The sequence below is a fragment of the Dromiciops gliroides genome, chromosome 3, assembly GCF_019393635.1.
Source record: "Dromiciops gliroides isolate mDroGli1 chromosome 3, mDroGli1.pri, whole genome shotgun sequence".
Taxonomy (NCBI): domain Eukaryota; kingdom Metazoa; phylum Chordata; class Mammalia; order Microbiotheria; family Microbiotheriidae; genus Dromiciops; species Dromiciops gliroides.
Window position 1 is genome coordinate 290649234 of NC_057863.1, and position 24210 is coordinate 290673443.

At 35.4% G+C, this 24210-nt stretch overlaps 1 protein-coding gene across 2 annotated transcripts in view; it reads right to left on the reverse strand.

Annotated features, from left to right (window-relative positions):
- Positions 1 to 418: 418 nt before the first annotated feature.
- Positions 419 to 24210, reverse strand: part of IL1RAPL1 (interleukin 1 receptor accessory protein like 1) — a 1532725-nt gene continuing 1508933 nt past the window's right edge. For both annotated transcript variants that reach the window (XM_043992667.1, XM_043992668.1), the window contains 2 exons: positions 10753 to 10923; positions 419 to 10236 (listed from right to left, as the gene is read on the reverse strand). In XM_043992667.1, coding sequence (XP_043848602.1) covers positions 9518 to 10236; positions 10753 to 10923 — 890 coding nt within the window. In that variant the 3' untranslated portion in view covers positions 419 to 9517. The remainder of the gene's footprint in view (positions 10237 to 10752; positions 10924 to 24210) is intronic.

Genomic DNA, 24210 nt, shown 5'->3' on the forward strand with positions numbered 1-24210 from the left:
TCTTAAACATGTATGTGACATCGAAATGAAATTTTTACATGACATATACAGCATATCCAAGAAGGATTTATGATATTCTGTTAACTTGTAGAAAATACAAATGGTAGTTGTCCCTTTAGTATTCTTTATTTAAATATTTTTCTTGCTTATATCACTATTTATAATTATGGAAAAAATATAAGCTAATTATAGCAGGTTTAGACATTAAAAATATCTTTAGGAGCTGATATAAACCATAAAAATTTCTGCTTTACTCAGAGAAGGAATTTAAACATTTGTTGAATTGAATTAGATTACATGAAATAAACCATAGGGGTGGGAGGGGAACAGTCTGCATTTGTGACTTGGTCCTTAAAAAGAAGGAAAGAAGATAGGAAGGAAGGAAGGAAGAAAGGAAGGAAGGAAGGAAGGAAGGAAGGAAGGAAGGAAGGAAGGAAGGAAGGAAGGAAGGAAGGAAGGAAGGAAGGAAGGAAGAGAAAAAGAAGGGAGGGAAAGAAGGAAAGAGAAAGAAAATGATAATCTGAAAAGGAAGGGAGAAAACGATTATATCTTTGTCTCCTTTCATTATTTATCTCAGGCCATGATCTTCCATAGCACTCCCTATTGATTCACTTCCCAACTCAAACCTGAATTGGCATGTCAAGGGCTGATAAGGTAAACTGGAAGGACTAGAGTATTTAATGTTCTTGATACTTATGTGCTCATCACTTACATTTAGCCATTAGACATCAACAAGCTTTTAGGAAAGGTAAATACTGAAAAGGTATAGTGTTTATAAAACATTTCCCTACAAACTGGGGTACACCTTTTCCTTTGTACACCCAATATCCCTGGGGAGATTGTGGATACAGACTTGAAGTACAACATTTAGTGAGACACATGTAAACTAGAGCTTCCTCCTAACTCTTGGCCCTGGAAATTCTTTCCTCCACCAACATCTCCATTTAAAGTATTCTCATGAAGTTTGCATATGTGTATGATTCTTTGCAGGAAGTACCATCTCTCCTGGCCATCCTTCTCCTTTCCCTCTCTTCTCATTACATTTAGAGCTATTTCTGGCATCTGAATACATCACTCTATTTCAAAAACCAAGGTGATTCAGTGGGTTTGTGTCTTATCAACAAGGCACCCTCTCCAATGGTCAAGTTGTAACTAATCCATGATTTCTGTGTGGTATGTCCTCTTGTATCTTTCACAGTTTCCACCTGTGAATAAAAGGTATACTGGGAAATCCCTTTTTGGTCTTCTAACATTGTCCATGTTGGGAATGGCAACTATAATAAATTGATTAAGAAGCATAATCTGGACCACCCAGGGTTTATTGAGTACCCCAGCTGAGAAGTATTACCTGGAGAGTCAAAGATTGCCTGAATGAACAGCAATTAATGTTTATATAGATTTTAGAGAGCAAGGAAGAGAGTTGGGGATGGGCCAAAAGTTAATTGTTCAAGGTATCTGTTGCTGGGGCCCAAGGCTGATCTGGGGCAATAACCCTTTTACTTAGTTTCAGGAAAAGGGGTTCCATATTTCTGTATAATAGGATGCAGGGGGCTAGGCTGTTTCTCACACAGGTTGCACCATGGTTTGTCCTCATTTATGTTACTTGAATTGTAAGCACTAATGGGAGAACATAGACATATGTGTGAACAAAATGAAGTAATTCTCAAAATGGAGTAACTCTGGATTCACAACCCTTTGTGAATATCAATATAGCCAGTGGAATTTTCCATCTGTTATCCCTTTTGCTTTATTGCATTGACCTTGCTATATTATCAATCTTTTTATGTTGCTTTGTTTGCAAAGCTCATCACTTATGCTATACTCTGTGTTCACCATGTATCTCTATATTGCCTTTTAGGGGATCTGAAATGTTAATCCTTTGGAGACTCTGGTTATCTATGATTAAAAGCACATAGCATAACCACTAAAACTCATTCATTACAAAAAAGGGATTTTGTTTCAAGGAGAAACCTAGTATCATGAAAAGCCTGTATAAGTTTACAAATGGAATCTATTCCACTTTCTTCTTATTTAAATATGGGCAGAGTTTATGGATGGTGGTCAGTATCTGCCTAAGAAATATATAACAATGATTTGACCATCCAAATGGATTGCACAGTCTGATTTTTTTTTTTTTTGGTGGGGCAATGAGGGTTAAGTAACTTGCCCAGGGTCGCACAGCTAGTAAGTGCCAGGTCCTTCTGGCCAGTGCTTTATCTACTGTGCCACCTAGCTGCCCCCAATTGGTTTTCTTTGAGAATTATTTTTTAATCTGTGGATGCCTAGGTCAAATTTGTTTGAATAAATCTAGAGCTCACCTAGAATGCTCTGTATGACTTGATACAATTATTACAAATGATGTGCAAACAGCAACATTTGGTGGAACCTTTGATCTATACAGAATATTTCTTCTATTCTGGTTTCCATATTGGTCATCCTCCATGACAGTGATTAACACTTTTGGTTAGAATATATCTCTCTATTTTATGCTTTCATTCATATTAATAACATATGAAGTTCATCATAAAACATTAATTATGTTGTCACATCTACTTTGGCATCTTATACAATCTTAACATTTCTGTGGGATAAACCTTTGGAGAGAATATCCATTATAGTTCCATTTTCTTCTACAAAATTAAATGATAATTTAATAATTAATGATAATTTAATAATTTCAATAATCAATGAACAGTAAATATAATGAAATCTAGCATTCCTTATTCTTTTCAGTCAATTACAGGTAAAGATGTGGTTTGTCATAGAATATAATTTGTAAAAACCTATCTTTTCCTTTTTAAAACTTTACCAATAGTGCTTTCAATATATGTATAGATTATTCTTATGAAGATTTTTGAAGAGATGATAAAATCATCACATGGATTATGACTTTCTGATTTCTTCTTATTCCTCTCTTAGGTAACTATGACATCTGGAGCTTTTTCCCTCCCTTACATTTGTATTTTACCCCCTTTAAGATATCTTCAGAATAAGTCTCTGAATGCCCTCAAAAGTAAGTCCTCTGCAGTATCCAACTCCTTTGTAGATTAGTGACATTTCTATCTCCTCATGCTGAACATAAAAGACTATAATATTACATTTCCTATATAGTGATTCTACTACCTTTGATGGAGAAAATCATTTGAAAAAGAAAGCTTGACACATTTTAAGAAAATTTTTGTTCATTTGTTTTCTTTTTTCTAGTTTCATTCTTAAAAACCTTTTGGGACAATCTGGTCTTACACCAAGCTTTGTGTTAATTTGCTTTTCCTTTTATACCTTCACACTGTTTGATGAAGCAATAGTATTCAGAATCTTTGCCTTCAGTTTAATCTGGACTGGTATTGTCCTTAACTACTATCTCTCTCTATTTCACAAGGATATAAAATATTTTCAGTTTGAGGCAGTTTCAAGGCACTTTTGGCCTCCCTGTTGTGGTGTTTTTTTCATGGGTTATATCTATAGGAAAAATTGAAAATTTGTGTCATTACCTATTCCATGGCAAACAAGCCCTTATCTGTGCAGAAATGGATCCAAATAATCTTTAGCAATACAAAGGGTTCACAAGCTATCCTTGTGAGATAGGGACAGCAACCCATCTATGCTATTGGAAAGATTTTTCTTCACACAGAGATGTTAAAGCAATGAAAACACTTTAAACACAGCTCTATAATTTATAGTTATAAAAGATCATAGAAATCATTTGATCCAATCCCTTTTTATATATAAGGAGGTAAAATGATTGACCACATAATTATAAAACTGGGACAAGAACCCAAATGCTTTGCTTCCATGCGTTTCCACTTCACAATATTGGCTTATTTTTTTGCATATTTAAAATCTTATTGGGTGGTAAGGATGGGATCAATCATTAGCTAAATGCTCTGATATAGAATATAATTATTGTTAATTTTTGTTATCACAAATACACTAGGTAATGTGTCATGTGGACTGAAAGTTCTAACATATTCATTGAATATTTCATATGCATAGTTAACATATATTAAAAACATCTGATATCTATAGATTAAATATGTATTTAATATAATTCTGCCTCCATACTGGAACATGAAATGGAGTTTGCTTTTCTTTAAAGGCATGCCCTCTTTTAGATTATCCAAGAGAAGCACATTCTAACCCCACTGTTCTAGTTACATTAGTCCATGGAAAAGTATGATTAGAGGCAGGGCCAGAAAGATGTTCAAGTCAAGTCAACAAGCATTTATTAAGCACCAACTATGTACCAGGCACTGTGCTAAGTTCTGGGGATACAAAGAAAGGCAAAAAACAGTTCCTGCCCTCAAAGAGCTCACAATCTAATGGGGATAACTATGTTTCTTCCTTGTTTTAACACATTCTCTATTTTAAGCCAGTTTTCTATTGTTACTGTTTCTGCAGAAACATTAGAAAAATTACTTTAGCAGTCACCCCAGAATTTACATGCTTCAAAGAAGAATTTTAAGGAGATTTTTTTTCTGTGTATTATTCTACATCTATGTGAGATATAGTGTTGCCTTCCACTCTTCTCAGCTTGGAGGGAAGAACTGTACTCACCAAAAAGACTGATCCTTGTATTTAGTGATAGAATTTTTTGCATGTGATTACAAAACAGATTGTGATTCATTTTTACTGGGTCATGCTTTGTTAAAATCATCTTTCATTCCACCCAAAACCACTATCATTATGTGAATTTGTATTGCTGATTGAAATCTTCCCTACTCAATTTGTTGAGCTAATCTGCATTTTTACCTTGCTGTCAGTCACAGGTAAAATAGAAACAAGAGTATTCACAGTGACCACCATGTCACCTGACTTCATTTTCTAAAAACTACCTACTCACACAAATTTCCTTTAGAAGTCAGGAACCTGCCACTGGCCCATTTCCATTGATAGGACTGCATAGAAGGTTTTGAAGAGAACAACATAGTTCCATCCTCTGAAAATGCAGACACCATTGGAAGAACCTACCAGTAATTTAATTTCTTTCTCCTCTTCCTTTACTAGTAGGACTCTTAAAATTGCTTGGAAGAAATAAGAATTCCCAATCTTTAAAGAGGTTGTGTGAAATAAGGCATTGTTGCCAAATCTCACAGGTTCTGTTTCTTCCAACTGGAGCCATCTCCTGTGGATGTGTGAAGAAAACAAGAAAATGTGATAATCTTCAAAATGAATCCTCAGTTGGGAGTTGAATATTTGTACTAGTCAGCCTCCAATACAAAAGGGTCAAGTTGAGAGGAGAATTAGCTAGGCAATGTGAGTGTGTGTGTGTGTGTGTGTGTGTGTGTGTGTGTGTACTGGTAGAATCTTGTAGGACTCTGAATACATATCAAAACTAAATTTAAATGACTTTCAAATTCTACCCTAATTTTGAGCCATTCACACCTTTTATTTACTCCATAGTGTATATGATCAATAAATCATAACTTCTTAGAATTTTTATAGAAGGGGACACAATTTTGTCACTTTTTCCATGTGATTATAAGTTATTATTTGAAAATTTCTTCAGGTATACATGGAATACATAGTTTTACATAGGTTTTCCCAACTATTTAAATAACATGACTCTATTTATTGTCTAAGTTAGGAACCAGGTAAATCAAGGGAATGAGTGGATAAAAAAAATATTAAGCACTTACAGTGTGCTAGGCACTGTGCTAAGTACTAATATAAATATAACAAAGCAAGACTTCCCCTGTCTTCAAAAAGCTTATATTATAATAGGGAACAAAACACATATAAGAGAGCGATTATCAGAGAAGAGAAATCAAAAGGAATAATGATTAAATAGGTCAATTGAGTGGACACATTCCACCAAGTCTTGAGACCTGTGTTAAAGCAGGTTCCTAATAGAACTAAGAAATGCCAGTGACAATGTCCTCCTATTTCCACTCACATAAAGCTTATTTCTTCCTCTGGTTTTCAAAAAAAAAAAATTATGTTTAACCTGAATTTAAAAGGAAATCAAACAAAGCACATACCCCCAGAAATAGATTACATTGTGACTAGAGAGGCCTTCTACAACCCTACTGACCATGGAAAGAAAAAAGGTAACTTTTCCAGGGGAAAAGCTGAGTTTTGTTCTTAAGGGAAAATGTTTAGCTAAATTAGTGTAAATAAATATTATGAAAAATAAAGAATGGGTGTTGGCTCTCATGTTTTTGATTTTTTAGAAGAGCAGGAGAACATGGAAGCAGCCAAGAAAGCAGCATCTGGAGAGTTAAAACTAAAGCCATGCCAAAGCAAAAACCCATCCAGTGAAATACAGTAACAGAAGCTTAAAGTGAAAATCATAAGATGCTGATGATGCAAAAATACAAGGGGATTTGGGGATAGTTGGGAAATACAAATCCATTACTTGGGTTTTCTTTAGAGAGAGTCAATATAAATACTACATACTTCCCCATCAATAATTCAGCCAAAGGAAATGTCATGTTCTGACTGCCTCTCTACTCTTCAGAGCCACAAAGGAATCAGGTGCATGCTGACTACACTCCAATAGGTAAGATAACTAGGAAGGAGTGGAAAAGGCCACTGGGAACAAGGAAGATAGAAGCTATTTAAGAAAGAGGCTATGTGCATCTGCATAGTGCCAATGAGAGTTGGAGCAGCAATTGATAAAAGGCAGGATTCATTCATCTCACATTGTCTCTCTTTGTCTCTCTCTGTCTCCCCCATCTCTCTCCCTTTCTCTCTCCTTCTCTCCTTTCCTCCATAAGCTTGGCTATTATTTCCACAGTTTCAGCTCTGTTTTTAAAACTAGGAAAACCTCCATCTTCCCTCCCCCACCCCCATGAAGAAAAAGGATGGAGCCTAAGCACTAGGGAAAATATATTTTTTCTCTTTTTATTGTGAGTTCTAACAGAACTTTTGTCAAACATTGAGCACATGAACACATGACAGTTTCCTTCACTTGTTCTCACACAGAGCTGTTGAAGAAGAGGAATATTTTGGGAGGAATGTTCCTTAAGCCATCAATAGCTTCTTCTCTGTTTATTTCATTCCTTTGTTTCATAATATGACAATGAGTTAGAGAAAAAAAAAACTTTTCTTAAGTTGTGAGAATATCAAATATTACCCATCAATCCCTGAATCATGCTATTCAAAGTGCTTAAATCTACACTAAAAATAAAACAAAAAATGTACTCCTGATGCAGCTAAATAAACACTTGTGGATGCCTAAAATGTGATTGTGGTCTGATTGTTTTCTCTACATTTTTCTCACACCATCTTCAGTTTTTGTTTTTTTTTGTTTTTTGTTTTTTTTAAAGGCCAGTGCAGTGTTTTTGGTTTTCTGGGTACTGGGAGAGTTTGGGATCCAGTCCAATGAAGTTAAATGCCATCAGTTCCTGACAGGTGTCCATAATATCAAGAAAATAATGGCCCTCTTAGAGTCTGAAAATAACCAAATGTGCAAAGCTGACTTTAAATTTTATCTGTCCTGGCAGCTTCAGGTCTATTCTGTTGAAATTTGGCACATGTCCAGGGGGATGCATCAAAATAAAGAACAGACTGGAGGAGCACCCAAGCGAATTGTTAGAGAAATAAACATTTTTAGGCAAAGAAAAACTACTGAACATCCCATAGCACCTTTATCTTGTTGTTGTGTGGGTACCAGGATACTTTGGACTTTTCCATCACATTCATTCTCATTTTTCATACAATTTCAATGGGCCCTTGCCCCTTTCTCCATGAACTACACTGTCGTTTACTTTTCTTTCTGATCAAATAACATCTTACTGACGAGACCAAAACATTGGAGTGGTTATTTTCTTATACCAATGGTAAGAATAAATTAAAAAATACAACATCCATTGCACTGGTCAGCATTTGCTGACTAATGAAAATGTTTATGATGAATTCCTAAATTAATGTTAAAACCCTATCATCAGTGTTGTACTTAAAAAAAAAAAACAAAACTAAAAAATCCCATAGGGAATGTTTTTTTTTTATAATTCTGCCCCCTGCAGGTTCCTTTACAATATACTTTATTATTATTTTTTGTCATACAAAACATGAATATGAATTAGCAGCTTATATCCTTTATTTCAGACACAGCTGAACTATATGAAATGGATTTTCTGGGAGCATTGGAACAAGCTTTCTGAGTTTCTGAAAGATAGAATGATACATTTAAAATAAAACTAATTCTTTATTCAGTAGAATTAATTGTTTTAAACACTTTCAGGTCTGATTTAATATTTACTTTTGTATAAATACTGTTTATTTTGAAAACATTGATTTTCATTAATATTCATGTTTTAACCTCCTGAGTTCTCATTTAAATCACCTTGAAATTGATAAAGTTTTTACTTATTATTACAAACTGAAACAAAGGAAGTAAGAATGCTCTTCTGAATGTAGCATTGAAAAGTAAATACAGTGAATTAACATTTAAATACAAGGGGACTCCATAATAGGTTGCAAAGGTTTGCTCTTACTGTTTAGAAAATAACATTTTGTATAATACAATGTGACAAAACATATTTGATAACATCCTAGTCCTTCCCTTTGGTTTGGAAGCCATCAATATAAATCTCATTATGACTTATGTCAATTCACCCCTTTTGACTGACTTGCCTGGCAATTGCACATAATCTCATTTGCAGAAAAAATTAAAGGGGAAAAAAGGGAGTTGAATATTGAAACAAAAACAGCCACAAACACATTCATGCCTTTCCAGGAAGTGATCAAATATAGGTTTTTTTGTTTTTTGTTTTTATATATATAAGGGTACATCAACTCATTTTTAAACAAAACAACACCCCTGCCCTTGATCTCATCTTCTTAGCACTCAGCAGTGGTCACAGTAAAGTGACTGGTAGACATTTGGGTCTGGAGTGTCATTTGACAAGCAGTGAGTTAAATGTTAAAACAGTTAGACCCACCCCCTCCCATTCTGCAAGGTCACACACCATGCTGACATTAGAAGGGTAGAGGTGGGGATGAGGCAGGACAAGGAAGAGATTCAGGGCTCTGATTGGTGGGGCCCTCCTATGAACAAGTGTTCTCCACATCTGTTTTCCTGAATTGGAATTATGGCCGTTCGTTGTATTGCGCTCAGAAGGCCAACATGGCCTTGCTGTTGCTAGGCAGAACAGCAAAGTGGATATGGCGGTCCTTGTCCCATCAAACAGCTTTGTCCAAGCACTCCAAAGAAATGTTAAAAAAAAAAAAAGCCCAAACAGAAAGAAATCAAACCCATTCTAAAATTATACTAATGAAGCAAAAAGGGTTTCCTATCTATACATCAGTCTCTTCATTAAAAAATGTAAATATACAAATTCCAATGACATATAAAACAAAGTCAAAAAATGTAATGGCAAGAGACATGGTAAAACAGGAAGACACTGATGCTACAAATAAATTGCAAAAAACATATGTACAAGACCCTGTTTTTCCTCGTATTTTATAGATTGTAATGCATGTTTTAACAGCAGCAGTCGAGGATGTAGTTCCAGGCACTGGACTGCAGACTCAGCTCCTACTCCAAGGGACAAGGTTGCCCCTTCCTTTTCTGTCACCAAATCACACTGGATATACTGGTCTCCCGTGGTAAGAGCGGCAGTATTGCACTGTTTGTGTGGGCCTCATCTGGGTTCTGCTCCCTGCTGGATTTTGTCTGCGGCCGCTGTCCGTTGATAAGTGTCATAGGGATGTTACAGTAGGTATGCTGGTTACCTATTGAGGTAAGAGGCAGGGTGCCGGTAGGAGGTACATCGTATTCATAGCTTCGATAATAGTGTTTCTGACGCATTTGTGAATGGTACGTATTGTGAAACGTGGAACGCAGATCTGGATGGGCAGTGGCAAGCGCGGTGGATGTGGCGGCAGCCATGGAAATTGCAGAGACAGTCTGCAGCTCCCCGAAGGGCCCTTGCTCACTGACATCTAATACCTGCTCATGGGTAATGGGCTCTATCCTCTTAAAAGGCATTTCATACTGTAAACGTTTCCAGAATTTAGAATTCAACTTGTTGCATTTTGGTCCGTGCCATTTAATAACCGTCAGAAGTTTAATCGTATGCTTTAGAGCTTCCACTTCCTGGTAGTTCATGATTCCTCGAAGTTCACTACATTCAATTAATATCACTTTAATTTCTCCCGTAACTAGCATGTTTCGAAGTCGGGTCTCCAGTTCAAAGATACTCCAGCCTCTTCTTACCACATAATTAGGAGTCATAACTATAATCAGCCTTTTACTTTGATCCACACATCTTGCCACATCTTCTATGTAGGCTACAAAATAGAAGAATAGTCTCTCAGAATTCATAAGACTTAACATTTGGCCCAGAGATCTGGGTATACACAAACGCTTGTTGCAAGACAGATCTCTCCAAAGATATTTTCTCCTCTCCCTTTTTATCAGGGGTGGAGCTATTTACTTCAAGGAAGAGGGCAATAAAAGTAACTATCAGAGAACAGAGATTAGACCAGAAAATATAAATTTATTTAAACTGATCTAACTTTTTAAAGGAATAGAAATATTGCTAGACAGCATAAATCTATTTGGTTTCTTTAATGCTCAGGTTATAACATGCCTTTTGTGGAGTTAAGGAAGTAGTTCAGAATTATTATTGTTATATTTGTAATTTTGTTTGGAGCACTTATTTATTAATTTCATTTATTAGACATATTACAGATAAGTATTTTTGAGTGAGTAAATCATATCAAGCAATAAATCTCTATGCACATGCACATCTAGAAACATACCCCTGCTCCCAATATATAAAGAATTTAAAACAAATAACTTACTTCCAGTAGGGATCAAATCTCTGTCTGGTATGAACAGTTTGTACCCATAATGTTTTTCCAGCATATCGGGCAGGATTTCAAGGGCAAATCTTTCTTCTTCCCCAGTTTCTTGATTCCACTGGTCAGGGTCCACTTTGGTATATGATAAATATGCATCATAATCTTTGTTGTCTGTTGAAATAATAAAGTTATGTTGGAGTGATTATCATATGAAGACAACTTAACTGTATATATTTGTATAGAGTGAGATTATGATATATAAATATGTGCATATTTCATTTCAAAGCAGGAAAAATATCACTCATTATGTGCATGTATTTCATATGCCAACCCGGGAAAGATGTCTTCATTTATTTTTATTAATGCCAAGTGTACTGGAAAATTTTAGAGGCTTAAGAGGTTGTGTTTTTCTTTTTGTCGTGAAGAAAGTAGGGGGAAAAAATCAATGAAAAGAGTAGCAGAATGTTAACTTCCTTCTAATCCTCTCACTAGCAGTACTATTGAGCTATAGAGAATCTCATTTGCTTCTAAGAGATGTCTATTTGGGTAGTCTACTCTCTGTGGTAAGTAATGTTGCATTCATTCCATTCTGCATCTTGAAATTAACCAACAGATCTATTTCCCCTTCTCTTCTCTAATCCATTTTACACAGTAATTATTGCAAAGAAAACTAATCTTAAACCCACACATTTTAAATTGCCTCTTTGTGGCATTTGTACATACATGCCTGTGCTGACAGATTTTCATTCTCAACACTGGGGAAAAATGCTACACTCAAGAACTTCAAAAGAAAAAAAATAACATTTTACTCAATTCTCATTGATTTTACCTATAAATTATTGATGAATAAATTTTCTTCATTCCAGAGAGTTTGCTTCCTGAATTGGTTGTGCTGGAAGTGCTTAAGAAGTAAGCTAATTCTAATGACCACTTAGTGCAGAACTCCCTTCCTTGTACAGCATTTTTAGTAGTTAACCCATTTCTGAATACTTCTAGTGATGAAGAGAGAATATTCAAGACATACTATAATAGAAAAGGGTCAGTGATAAATTTCCTTGCCTTATATATCTACATAAAATTGTGCAGAGTGTGGATAATAAAAAAGAATTTGAGATCTTAATGTAAGAAGGTAAATTTGGCCTTATAAAAATTAATGAGACTTGATGAGATATAACTCGTTACTCATGCCAGGAATATGATTATAGAAGGCATAACTTCTTGCAAAAGAATAGATGAGATAAAAGGTGTGGTAGAGTCGATGTTATTCAGTTTTGTCTGACTCCTTGTGACCCTATGGACCATATTTTCCATAGGGTTTTCTTGGCAAAGATACTGAAGTGGTTTGCTATCTCCTTCTCCAGTGAATTAAGGCAAACAAACAAATTAAATAACTTGTGCAGGGTCACACAGCTGGTGTCTAAGGCCATATTTGAATTCAGACCTTCTTCCTTCTCAGCTCAACACTTTATATCCACTGATGCACCTAGCTGCCTCCTAGAGTAGTCATGCATAGAACAGAGAGAGAGAGAGAGAGAGAGAGAGAGAGAGAGAGAGAGAGAGAGAGAGAGAGAGAGAGAGAGAGAGATCTACTAACCAAAAGAAGAAATCTTAGAAAAGAGTATTTAAATAGGTAAAAATCAATGGAAGAAGATACAAGAGATTTTGTGGTTGGAGTTTAATAGAGACCATGCAACCAGAAGAGGGAATTTAATGTTGTGTTCAGGAAACAGAGCATTAACTTGATATCAAATTGTGCTATAGTAGTGATTTGGGGATTTCAACTAACTGGACATCTTCTGGAGCTCTATCTTTGCTAAAAGCAGATCACCTGATATATGTTTGACTTGTCCCTTAATGATATTGTTTTTTCTCAAGGGAGGAGGTACAGGATGCAGGGAACTGCTATATTTGATCTGATTCAGTAAAATAAAAAGTAACTACTGGCTAAGTTCAAAATTACAAAAACATTGGGAGGAAGAAGTCACTACAACTCCATCTTGGAATTTATGAAAAATAAAGGGAAAATGTGCTATACACTGAGGGATAACTTAGAAAAGTTAGAAAAACTTGAAAAGGCAGAGTTAAAAGTAGATTATCAATGACAGACTACAGAATTTGGCTCAAGAGGTTCTCAAGGATGCAATTTCAATTACACAAAGGTACTTAATTCAGGTAAGAAAAAGAAGATGGAGCAGTATAAAGCAACAAATGTAGAAGTTATACTTTATCTTATTCTAAATTATTTAAAAAAAACACATATGAGTTAGCAGTATGGCTAGCCAATAGCTCGAGGAATGATAGCCTTTTAAAAATAGTCTTAGGAACGCTAAACCGTAGCATTAACTAAACCTAGTGATAATTTCTAAAGACTAGAAAATCACTTGAAAATAATTGGGATAAGGGGAAGCTAGATGGCGCAGTGGATAGAGCACTGGCCCTGGAGTCAGGAGTACCTGAGTTCAAGTCCGGCCTCAGACACTTAACACTTACTAGCTGTGTGACCCTGGGCAAGTCACTTAACCCCAATTGCCTCACTTAAAAAAAAAAACAAAGAAAAAAAATAATTGGGATAAGAGGAAGATTAAAGTAGGGAAAAGGGTATTACTCAAAAGTCAGATGATGATTATGAATGACAGAGAGAAGGGAAGACTATTCAAATGTTCTGTTTCTTCTATTTCCCCTATGAAGGGAACAATCTTCAGATTGGGAAGGCTAGGATGAAAATGATTAACAGTGAATTAAAACCCAAGATTAGTAAGGACATAGTAATGATGGCTGGCATTTTCATAGTGGTTTAAAATTTTCAAAGTGCTTTATCCACATCATTATTTGATTCTCTCCAAAACCTGTGGTATAGATCATATTTTTTACCTCCATTTTAGAGATGACCAAACAGAATCTGTTTTATCAAATTGTCCTACATCATAAGAGTTAGTAGAGGTGTCACTGGGCAAATGTGCAAATGTCTTACTTTCCCTCAAACTGAAGGTAGCATTGACCAATGAATTTGACTTGGTTTTCTAGTGAAGTTATAAAATATCTCTCTAAAAGGATGATTTGTGAGCATTTAAAAAGGAAGAGAATGATTATTAAGACATAGCATGAGTTTAGTCATAGCAAGTCATTTCAGTCTAACCTCATTTCCCCTTTTAAGGTTCAAGAGACCAACAGATGAAGGAAATTGTATAGACACAGTATAACTGAATGTCAGAAAGGAATGTCACCAATTGATTCCTTCATGGACAATAGGAAAAGAAACTGACTAGACTGGTTAGAGGGATACAGAGCCAAAAACAGAGAAAACAAAATATCAATGAGAACCTGGAGGGTGGCTATTATTCTTTCCTGTATCCAAGGTCTCTGTGATATAGATAGACAGATAGAGGGATGGAAAGACAGATAGATGATGATGATGATGATAGACAGAAAAAATAGATTTAGTAGATAAATATAGTTACAGATTCTTACCAAAATATGTTTTAAAATTTTGCAATGTGACTTTGGGTTTTTTAAATAACAAAAATTTGGGGCCCTGAAATCTTAGTTGGTAGGGTCATAAAATAATGGGATTCAAATTAACTCAAAGTAGCAAAACACTGAAATTTACATATAAATGTATGTTACCATTTCCATACTAATATAATACTGATAATTCACATGGTAATTCCCAGATTTTTTGAGATGCCTTTGCTTTGCTGCAACATACATCTTCACCATGAATAGATCATATCATTTTACAAGTTCTATCAGCCCTAAAACCATGAAGCCATTGAAGCACTTAACAAGGTTCCTCTAACCTGACTCAGACACAGATTTTTTTTGAGACTCCCAAATCAACTGGACAATAGTTTTAAAACCTAGGTAAATTAGATTTAAAACATTTGTTATTTTATTAAAATAGAGTGACAGGAATGGGGGGGAACCCCACAAGAATACCTTTATTTACTCTAGCAGGTAGACATTTCTTCTGTTTTAAAATGTTAGTATAATTTGCTTTTTTCCAAGCAAACTATGAAACTACTTACTAGCTTACTCCTTAAGAACTAGGTCAATCAACCTCAATAGGCTTAGAAAATTTGAATATGAAAGAGGAAGTATTTCCATGAAATAGAAATGTTACTCAATCATAATACTTTAAGTCCAAGAAGAAACTATTTGCACAGGGAAGAGAGATAGGAAGTTTGGGACTGTAGCCAGATTGACTAAACAATTATCTACATAAACACCTGAGATGCATGGAAATGCCACAAGTGTTGGCAGCTCACTAAATAGAACAAACAGATTAAAAGAAATTGTAGGCACAGATCCAGAAAGGCAAAATCAAGAGAAGAGTAGCATTGCACAGTTGATTTTTTTCCTACTTAAAGATCCATCAACAATAATTTTTAAATTAAAGTAATTAAACAATCTTGTTAGTCACCTTCTGTATGCAAACTCCTTTATATGACTAGGTACTTTGAGAGACTTGGATTTTAGATAAGGTATATGACCTTTAGTCAGGAAAGAGGCTATAATACATACACATATAACGAATACAAAACAGGATAAAATAAATGCATGAAAGACGCAAAAATATGTTATAAGAAGTTGGAAGGTGAAAGGTAACCACTGACATTCAGGGGAGACCTGCTAAATTGTTATAAAGAAAGTGACATTGCCAATTTAATTTGACCTTTGGTGAATGGAAAATTACTCAAAAGGCAAAAGGATCATATAGCCAAAAGCCTTTTCTCCCCACCCTCAGTGATATGAATAATGATAAACAACTTCAAGTTAGAAATAGCAAACCACAAACTTGTAGAAAATTGATATCTTTCATGGCAGGGATTTTTGTGGTTAGGCTATGAAGCCCAGTTATAGGAAAAGAATTTTAGCAAATAAAATAATACTCTATATCTTATTCATCTTGTGGGACTAGATTCAAGATTAGTGACCTATGTCAGATGTATCCAAGATAGCATGGGTTTTCCATTTTGTCAAGGAAGGTTGCAACTTCCATGGTTTTTTTTTTTTTAATAATATCACTCATGAGAAGCAAAACCTGCTGTCATAGGGAAACTGAACAAGTTTCCTTTATTAAAGTTGGCACACCGATACCATCCTCCCTATTCCAGATGTCAACAGTCACTAAAAACATAAATCTTTTTCATAAGAAAGGATATACTTATAACACCACCATGACCATCCAGAAAAGAACCCCTTTCATCAACAGAGACACTTGTCACTTCATCTAGTGGGTGAGGAGATCATAGCCCCCTTGGATACAATACACATACTGGAAGTTGGAGTGTCCCCATGGGCCCCTTTGAATTCTTCTTCCCCACCTTGATTGGGAAAGAAGTTTCAAACTCAATTAGAAGCTTAGCAGCATCAAAGATGGTTAGAACCAGGTTATTTTTCCTCCAACCAGAGGTGAAAAGGCAGCTAGGTGGTATGGTAGCTAGTGTTGGACTTAGGAAGACCTGAGTTCAAATTCTGCCTCAGATACTCACTGTGTGACTCAACAAATCTTGATTTTTTTTGAGCCTCAAATTTGTCATCTATAAAATTGGAATAATAATGACTTTCTTTAAAAGGTTATCATAAATATTACATGAAATAACATATAGAAGGCATTTTATAAACCTTTAAGTGTTATGTAAATCATCATCATAATTAATGCTTATTATCATAAGTTATTATCCAAGACTATTATTGTCCAAGACTAGCATTCTAGAAGAATTTGGCAAACCAGTTTTGAAAGTCTACTATGTTCTCTAGAATTCGAAATGCTATGCATAAGGACTATTACTCCCAAAATAATGAAATAATCCATTCTTCTAAAGCCCCTAACAGAAAGGCCTAAGAAAACTAGAAAACTTGCTTTTCAATGAATCAATTTCCTTATTTCCCAAGATCAATAGCTTGTCATTTCTAAATGCCCAAAGAGATAATCATACCTTAGATCTTACCATCAATATCCATAACTGTGCTAACTCCATGATTTTGAACTGTGAAGTTTCCATCTTTGATGATAATTTCCTGACCTTCCATAACTCTATATGCCTTGATTTTCTTAAATCTAACTTTTGTCCTCACTGAAACCTTTTAGTAACTCTTTCATTTCCTATTCCTTGCTGATCACACTAGCCTCACTTTCTTCAATGTCTTAACCCTACAGTGTAGACTATTATACCTCTCTACCATATACTTTGTCCTTGACCAATTTGCCCTAGGTCCTGCTGTTCTACATGTCTTGGAAATGCTCAACTTCAGATCATCCTCATGATTATCTTTTCTATTCTTACTCTTTTCTAGAGTAATTCATAGAACCATGCCACCTCGACCCATTATAAATTAGTGTCATCTAATATCAACTGGGTCCTCACTACTGTAAGGGAAATGTTTTTTTTTTTTTCATTGAGTTACTCACATCCCTCAGAGGATGTTTCAAGTATTCTCTTCTCAAGCTTTAACATTTCATGCATACCCTTCTCTCCCCACCAGATGTGTGCTTCCTATTTTACTGAGATAATTCTGCCTTCCATTTTGACTTTCTTATTCTCCTTTAGTCCCTTTCTAAAACTCATTCTAAATCTTCACTCATTCTCTCCTCCATTACTCTTCTTTATGAGGAAAAAGGTGCCATTTTTCCTTAGACAGCATTTTCATCTGTGAACTTTGTTACCCCCTCCCATCTCCTCCAGAACCTTTGCCTATTAATCTTTCTCACCATCTCTTTTTACTTCTCTCTCTCTCTTTCTTTCTCTCTCTGATTTCCAATTTCTCAATTCTGCCTAAAAAGTTGCCTAAGAATACTCTTTCCTAAAAAAAACACCCTTGCATTTGATTCTTCCATTCTTTCCAGGAGGCAACATATGCCCAGCAGATCAAATTGCCACCACCTTGACCAACATCTCCCCTCAGACTCTGATTGAAAGAGTCTCTGAAACCAAAAACCTTTTGAATGGCAGCACTGTCAGTCTAGAACCCATGGAGGCTATTCTGTGAAGCACCACCTATGGAGACTAAGCAACTTTTCAGGCAGGTGTTACAGGCCATAGGCACTGAAGACCCAGAAAAGAAAGTTCTTGCAACTGAAGTCCTTGGCATTGTAAAATGGTTCAACATGAGATACTGAAATGAATTTTTAACAGTGGAAATTATATTAAAGAAAAGACTTTACTATCTGCTTTGCAGCTGTACCCTAAAAACTGTAGGACCTTTGAATTTAAGCTCCATTTGTGTTGCCTCACTCTTAGAATGTCAACTTCTTTAGAGCAGACTTTCTCACTTTTCACATATTACTACTAATAATAATAACTCCCACATAATTGTTTTTCATTCATTCATTCATGGTCAAAAGGATAGCCACTTCACTGAATGAGTCACCTCACACAGTGAGCCAATGTCCCTAAAGGCATCCTGGGTAATTTGCAGGATGATACATTTCTTAACTAGAGTTAGAACATAGTGGGTATGTCCAGGTATGTTCCTTATTGGTTCTTCCTACTGATAAATACTTTGTTCTAGAATTATCTTTCCTTAACAAAATGTAACATTCCCTTGGCAAAGTAAATTCCTTAATAAGATATGAATTCCTTGACTGTTTATGATTAATTTGATTCATAGCCAGTTCTTATATTTTGAATTTATCTTTGAACTTGGCTAGAAGAGTGAGATTCAAAAAGATGGTGAGGATAATAGTTGAGAGGCAGACAGAGAGATCCTGCTTGACCATATATGAGATTGTATCACATTGAGAGAGCTTCTAGGAGGGAGGGGGAAACCTATGCAGCCATGCAATCTTTCAAGGGACTCATGAACATCAAGGAACCACATGCCTTCAGAGATGGCAGTAGAAGGAGGTAGTAGCCAAATGACAAGGAATTCCTGAGTCAAGACTGGAGCCATCAGCAGTATATAAGAAATGATGAAGTAACAGAAGCATCCACAGACAAATCTGAATTCCTAGAACAAGCAGGAGCCAAAGGCAAGAAACACAACAAGACAAAACCATATTGTAGAAGAGCAACCTTGGATCTTGATCTGAATCTATGAACTATAGTGACTGTATAGGTCTAGGGAAAGAGGATTAATTCTCTAGTAAGCCCAAATTCTTTATATTTGTATGAAAAAATTAATCCTTGGGCACGACTTCACATTACATAAGTTAACAAACTTTTTATTATAAATACAACCATGATAAAAATGTTAAGTGATTTATTTGGTATCAACACAAAGTAAGATATAAAATATAGAAACACATTCATCAAATGTGTTCAACTGTCATGGAGTATTCCTGTACAAAGTTCAAACAGGAGGGATTACTTACTGATGGAGAAATTGTACTGATATAACTACTTGTAGATGACATTGTACTGATTGCAATTAATTGGGAACACTATAGGATCTTCTCTGTAATATTCTATGGTAACTCTAAAGAGATTAATTGTCTTCTTCATTTAAATAGGGAAAATAAGTGATTTAAAAATAGTAAACAGTGACACATATTTGTTTGTTTGGGCCAATGAATGTGTAAATATACCAGAAAATATTTCTTGAGTAGGCACTAGAGATGGATGTCAAGTTGATAATTGAATCAGATGAGGAGAAAGAACTGGAAAACAGTTGGGGAATTAATTATTTTTAATAATTTCCCAATGAGAAATTCCATCTTTTTAACACCTGGATAATTACAATTGCAGGTGACCCAAGGACAATGTAAATAACCAATTTGTACACAAGAAATGGCATAAGAATCATAAAGTGTGTGTATGATTGGAAAGGATAGCCTTTTATTGTAGCAAAAGTGAGATAACATATCAACAAAGCATGAGTTGCAACAGTATCCACAAATACTAGAATAATAATAAAAGAGACTATTTTTTTTTTGGTGGAGCAATGAGGGTTAAGTGACTTGTCCAGGGTCACATAGCTAGTAAGTGTCAAGCATTTGAGGCCAGATTTGAACTCAGGTCCTCCTGAATCCAGGGCTGGTGCTTTATCTGCTGCACCACCTAGCTGCCCCAAGACTATTATTTCAATAATCAATAAGACACTCCTGATCATACAGTTCTGAAGCCTTTCCTTAATCCAACATCATTCTTGATTCCTTCCATCTTTTTATTAAAAAAAAATTCTAAATTTAACAAACACCAAATAAAATGAGCATTTTCATATACCAAGGAATTATATAAAGAAGACTATTAGACAAAAGTCTTTACTGTATAGAGTTTGCTATTCCTTTTAGGTATATAATAAATTAAGGATATAACTTTCAATGTGGTCCAACTTGTCTTGGTCTCCCTAGTGTTTTTTGTTTCCCCCTGTGCATTAAAAAATGATTCAAAGATTGTCCTTTTCTTTTGTTTCTTTCCTTCTTTCCTTCTGTCCTTCCTCCATCTCCCTCCTTTCTTTTCTCTGAAATCCTTCAGCTATCCTCATTCATTCTCCCACTTAGCCAGCACTGGAAACAAAACAAAAATATTTTCTAACAAATATGCATAGTCAGGTAAATTCACAAGTAAATTCACATGTTGAACATATTTGAGGGGCAGCTAGGTGGCGCAATGGATAGAGCACTGGCCCTGGATCCAGGAGGACCTGAGTTCAAATCCGACCTCAGACCCTTGACACTTACTAGCTGTGTGACCCTGGGCAAGTCACTTAACCCCAATTGCCTTACCAAAAAAAAAAAAAATCCTAAGTTTGAACATATTTGAAAATGTGTGTATCTTTTTGCCCCTAAAGTCCATTGAATTTTTTTCAAATGGTGTTTAGCACATTATCTGTCCTCTGAAACTGAAACCATGCATCATTCCTTGAAACTCTTCTACTTTGGATTACATGTGACTTTCATAGGGTCTAGTGCTAAAAGGAATCATAGAGATCATGTAGTACAATGCCTTAATTTTTACAAATGAGAACCCTAAGGCTCAGAGCAGTCAAGGGACCTGGACAAGGTCACACAGAGAGTAAGTAAAGGAGCTGGTCTTCAAATCTTTATAATACAAACCCCATGGTCTCTCTACTCATGGTCTCTCCACTATTTAATGTTGTCTCTAGTTTTCCTATGATTCTAAATATCTTATTTTGTTTTCCTCAATTATCTTCTGTTCTTCCTCTCCCTTCCCAAGTGTAGTTATCCTCTAAAATTCTGTCATTAGCTCTGTTTTCTATTGACAACCTTACTTAATGAATTTATTTAATTTTCATAGCTTCAATTATCATCTATGTGCAAATGACTCCATAAATTGTATATCTAACCTAGCCTTATCTCTTCAACTGTAGTTTGGCACCCAAGCCTACTAGATATTTCCAACTTGATGCATACTAACTAGCCACATGACTTGAAGCAAATAACTGCACTAATCTGGTTGAAAGTTTATAGATTTCTAAAAGGGAAGGGCTAGAATAGACATTATCTCAGATTCCTTCTAGCTCAAACAACTTATGAAATCTAGAGAATGAGAACTCACCACATATAACATAATCCTTAGCACCTACCGGAAAGTTTTTGGACTTTCTAGATTGATAAAGCCAGGATGATGGTGGAAACCCCCATCTTTACACTTGGCAGTAATATCAAATCAATTAATGGGTTATAAAAGGTTTTCAGTTAGCTTAGTCACTCATTACAAGCTAAATAACAAATACTCAATATAGAAGTGGCAGTTCATTAAAAAAAAAATGGTACAGTCATAGTGACATTTCCAACTAGATGTTTTACAGTCCCCTCAAACTCAACAGATCTAAAAAAATAAGGGACATCATTTGTCCCTTAGATTTCATCCTCATATCTTCCATGGTACCCCAAAGAAAAATCCAGGTCCTCATTGACTTCCCTGGAGACTGTGACAATGGTAGCAATGTTTTTCCAGGCTTAGCACTTGTCTTCAACTATTAGATAAAGAAATATACTTTTTTTTTCTTGCATTAGTATGTGACTATGAATCTAGCATATTGTATACTCTGCTAGATACAGTTACTGTGTTGGTCAATTTTTCTTAATTGTTTCTCTTTTAAGCAAAGAGCTTCTGGGTGTCCATGGGGCAGAGAGAAAGGAATTGGAGGAGGGTAGGATTAACAGATAGAAATGATGGGGATATCAAAATAAATGTTCGAATAAAACTAAAAAAATAATAATAACAATAAATTGTCATGGTAACCAGAGAGCTCAAAGTGATATTGAGAGCTTTCAACAAAACAGACCAGGGCTACAGTTGAAATTGCAGGAGAAAAATCCACAATTTCATCACATGGGAACAAAGACTACCTTAGACAAATGAGACTAGTAACCTTTTAAAATCCAGAGCTTATTTTTAAATGGACTCCAAGAGCTGATTACACATTACACTAGTTGAGTTCTCATCTCTTTATATCCTCTAGAGAAATTTTTAGAGACTGAACTAACACCCACTGGATTGGAATGAGCTGTTCACATGCAAATAATTCTAGCCTAAATGTAGTTAGAAAAGCCACTCCTGACTTGAGCAGATGCTCAGCTTCTAGATCAATGGGAAGCTTGATGTATATCTAATTCCTCTGTTCCCCCAGAGTCTACGTCAGACACCCAGAAAAGATCTAGGCATTTATTTGATGCTGAGAACAAGCTGCTGATTTTCAAGTTTTCAGATTTCAAAGTGCCTAATAGAAGATTAAATTCATCATTGCCTATTTTCTCAGAATAAAAATGATGCCAAGGTATTTAACCCAATTATTTTCCCAATAAAACAAGAATTAAGAAGTATCAGAAAAAATACCTCAAGGTTTTGTTTTGTTTTTGAAAACACATATGAATATTTACACAGAAATGACCAATTTACCAAATGCTTTCCTAATAACAACTCCATGGGGTAGGCAAAGTAAATATCATTCTCCCTAATGAATGGGAAGAAAAAAACGAGCCATATGAAGATCAAGCAATGGCTACTTGTCTATTGAATGTGGAACCCAAAAATGAGTTGAATGATTCTATGTTCAGTGCTTGTTCTACTGTATTAAAATATTGACGGATCTTAATGCCTATAAGCTTTGTCTGTCTTCTGAATCTTTATGAATGAGTACTGTGAGAATCAGAGCGCCACCACCCTGCTGAGAAAGACATTGTGAGAACCAGGGCAGCTCTGTCCTGAGGAGAAAGCATGAGCTGACCTTTCTGAGATTTCAAAGGTCAGATTAGCGCCTGGAAGTTGCCTGGCGTTCAGAAGTTATATCTACCACCTGTAAATCATGTCAATCAATGGACCAGCCAATTAGCTTGGAGCTGTGTATGTGGACTGCCCTCTTCTGGTTCAACAGGGGGTTTCTGGTGGAACTGGGGGGGATTCACTCTCTGGGATCGCTAGATGAAGGTAGTTTTTCCTTTCTCTCTTTGCTAAGCCCTAATATACTTTAATAAATACTTAATGCCCAAAGACTGGTGCTAAAGCTTCTAATTTAAGGCAACCACACATTAGATTTTTAGACATCACAGATTTTTTTTTAAGCTTCATAGTACAACATATTTTTTTGTAGCACAGAAGTAGTCAAATCATCTTAATAACTTAAAAAGGATAGGTTTAAATTTACTAGTGTAAATGTAGTTGGAGTAGGGTTATTCAAGTGTGTAGGATTTTATTTCTAAATAGTGAAGCCCTTTAGCCTGTCTACTATAGAAACATGCAATTATGCTCTTTGTAATAATCTTTCAAAACTCAAAGTTAGTTACTAAGTTACTCTTCAATGATTTACTGCACATAAGGTGCTGCTTACTATGATTGTGCAATGGCAAGCATCCCATTAGAAGTGAATGATTCTGCCTATTATCTGGTTGTTTCATAATGTTAAGCCAAACAGCTGTTCTAAGGGACTTTTTTTTTTTTTTTTTACTGCTTAGACTAATGAAATTAACAGGATGCTTTGGCATTTTTACAGAAACATTCTAAGAGAAAGGGAATTCAGCTATGAGGAGATATAGAAGTAAAGTCTAATAAGAAAAAGGGAGAAAGGGTATTAAGAAATCATGGGGAAAAGAGAGAAACATGAAATAGAAAAAAATAGATTGAGAAATCATCAACACAGTTATTTTTTGTACATCTGGGAAGGTCTTGGAGCATGGGTGCCCAATACATTGAATTCTTCAAGACAGGAAACTTTCTCATTCTTTTAGGTAAAGATTTTAAGTGTTTTGGAAGATATAGTACAGGAGAGATTAAAGTTCATAAAGATGGCTTTATCTTAGAGATATTTGATGGATTTCATCTTTCCATTCTTCCCCTTCCTGAAATTCAGTGCAATCAGAGATATGCTTTGACTCCTTTTTGTCAGTCATGATAATACTTTTATTTGGGTGCTAAGTCAGAACTCTGTGGATATATTTAAAAGAAAATCTCTACCCCTCAAGTCTCTTCTTTCTGTTGACATTGCAGTTTCAAGATGGTTCTGTGAGCTCCAAAGGGTCAGTGGTTGGGGGCAATTATTTTCTGCCCATTGAGT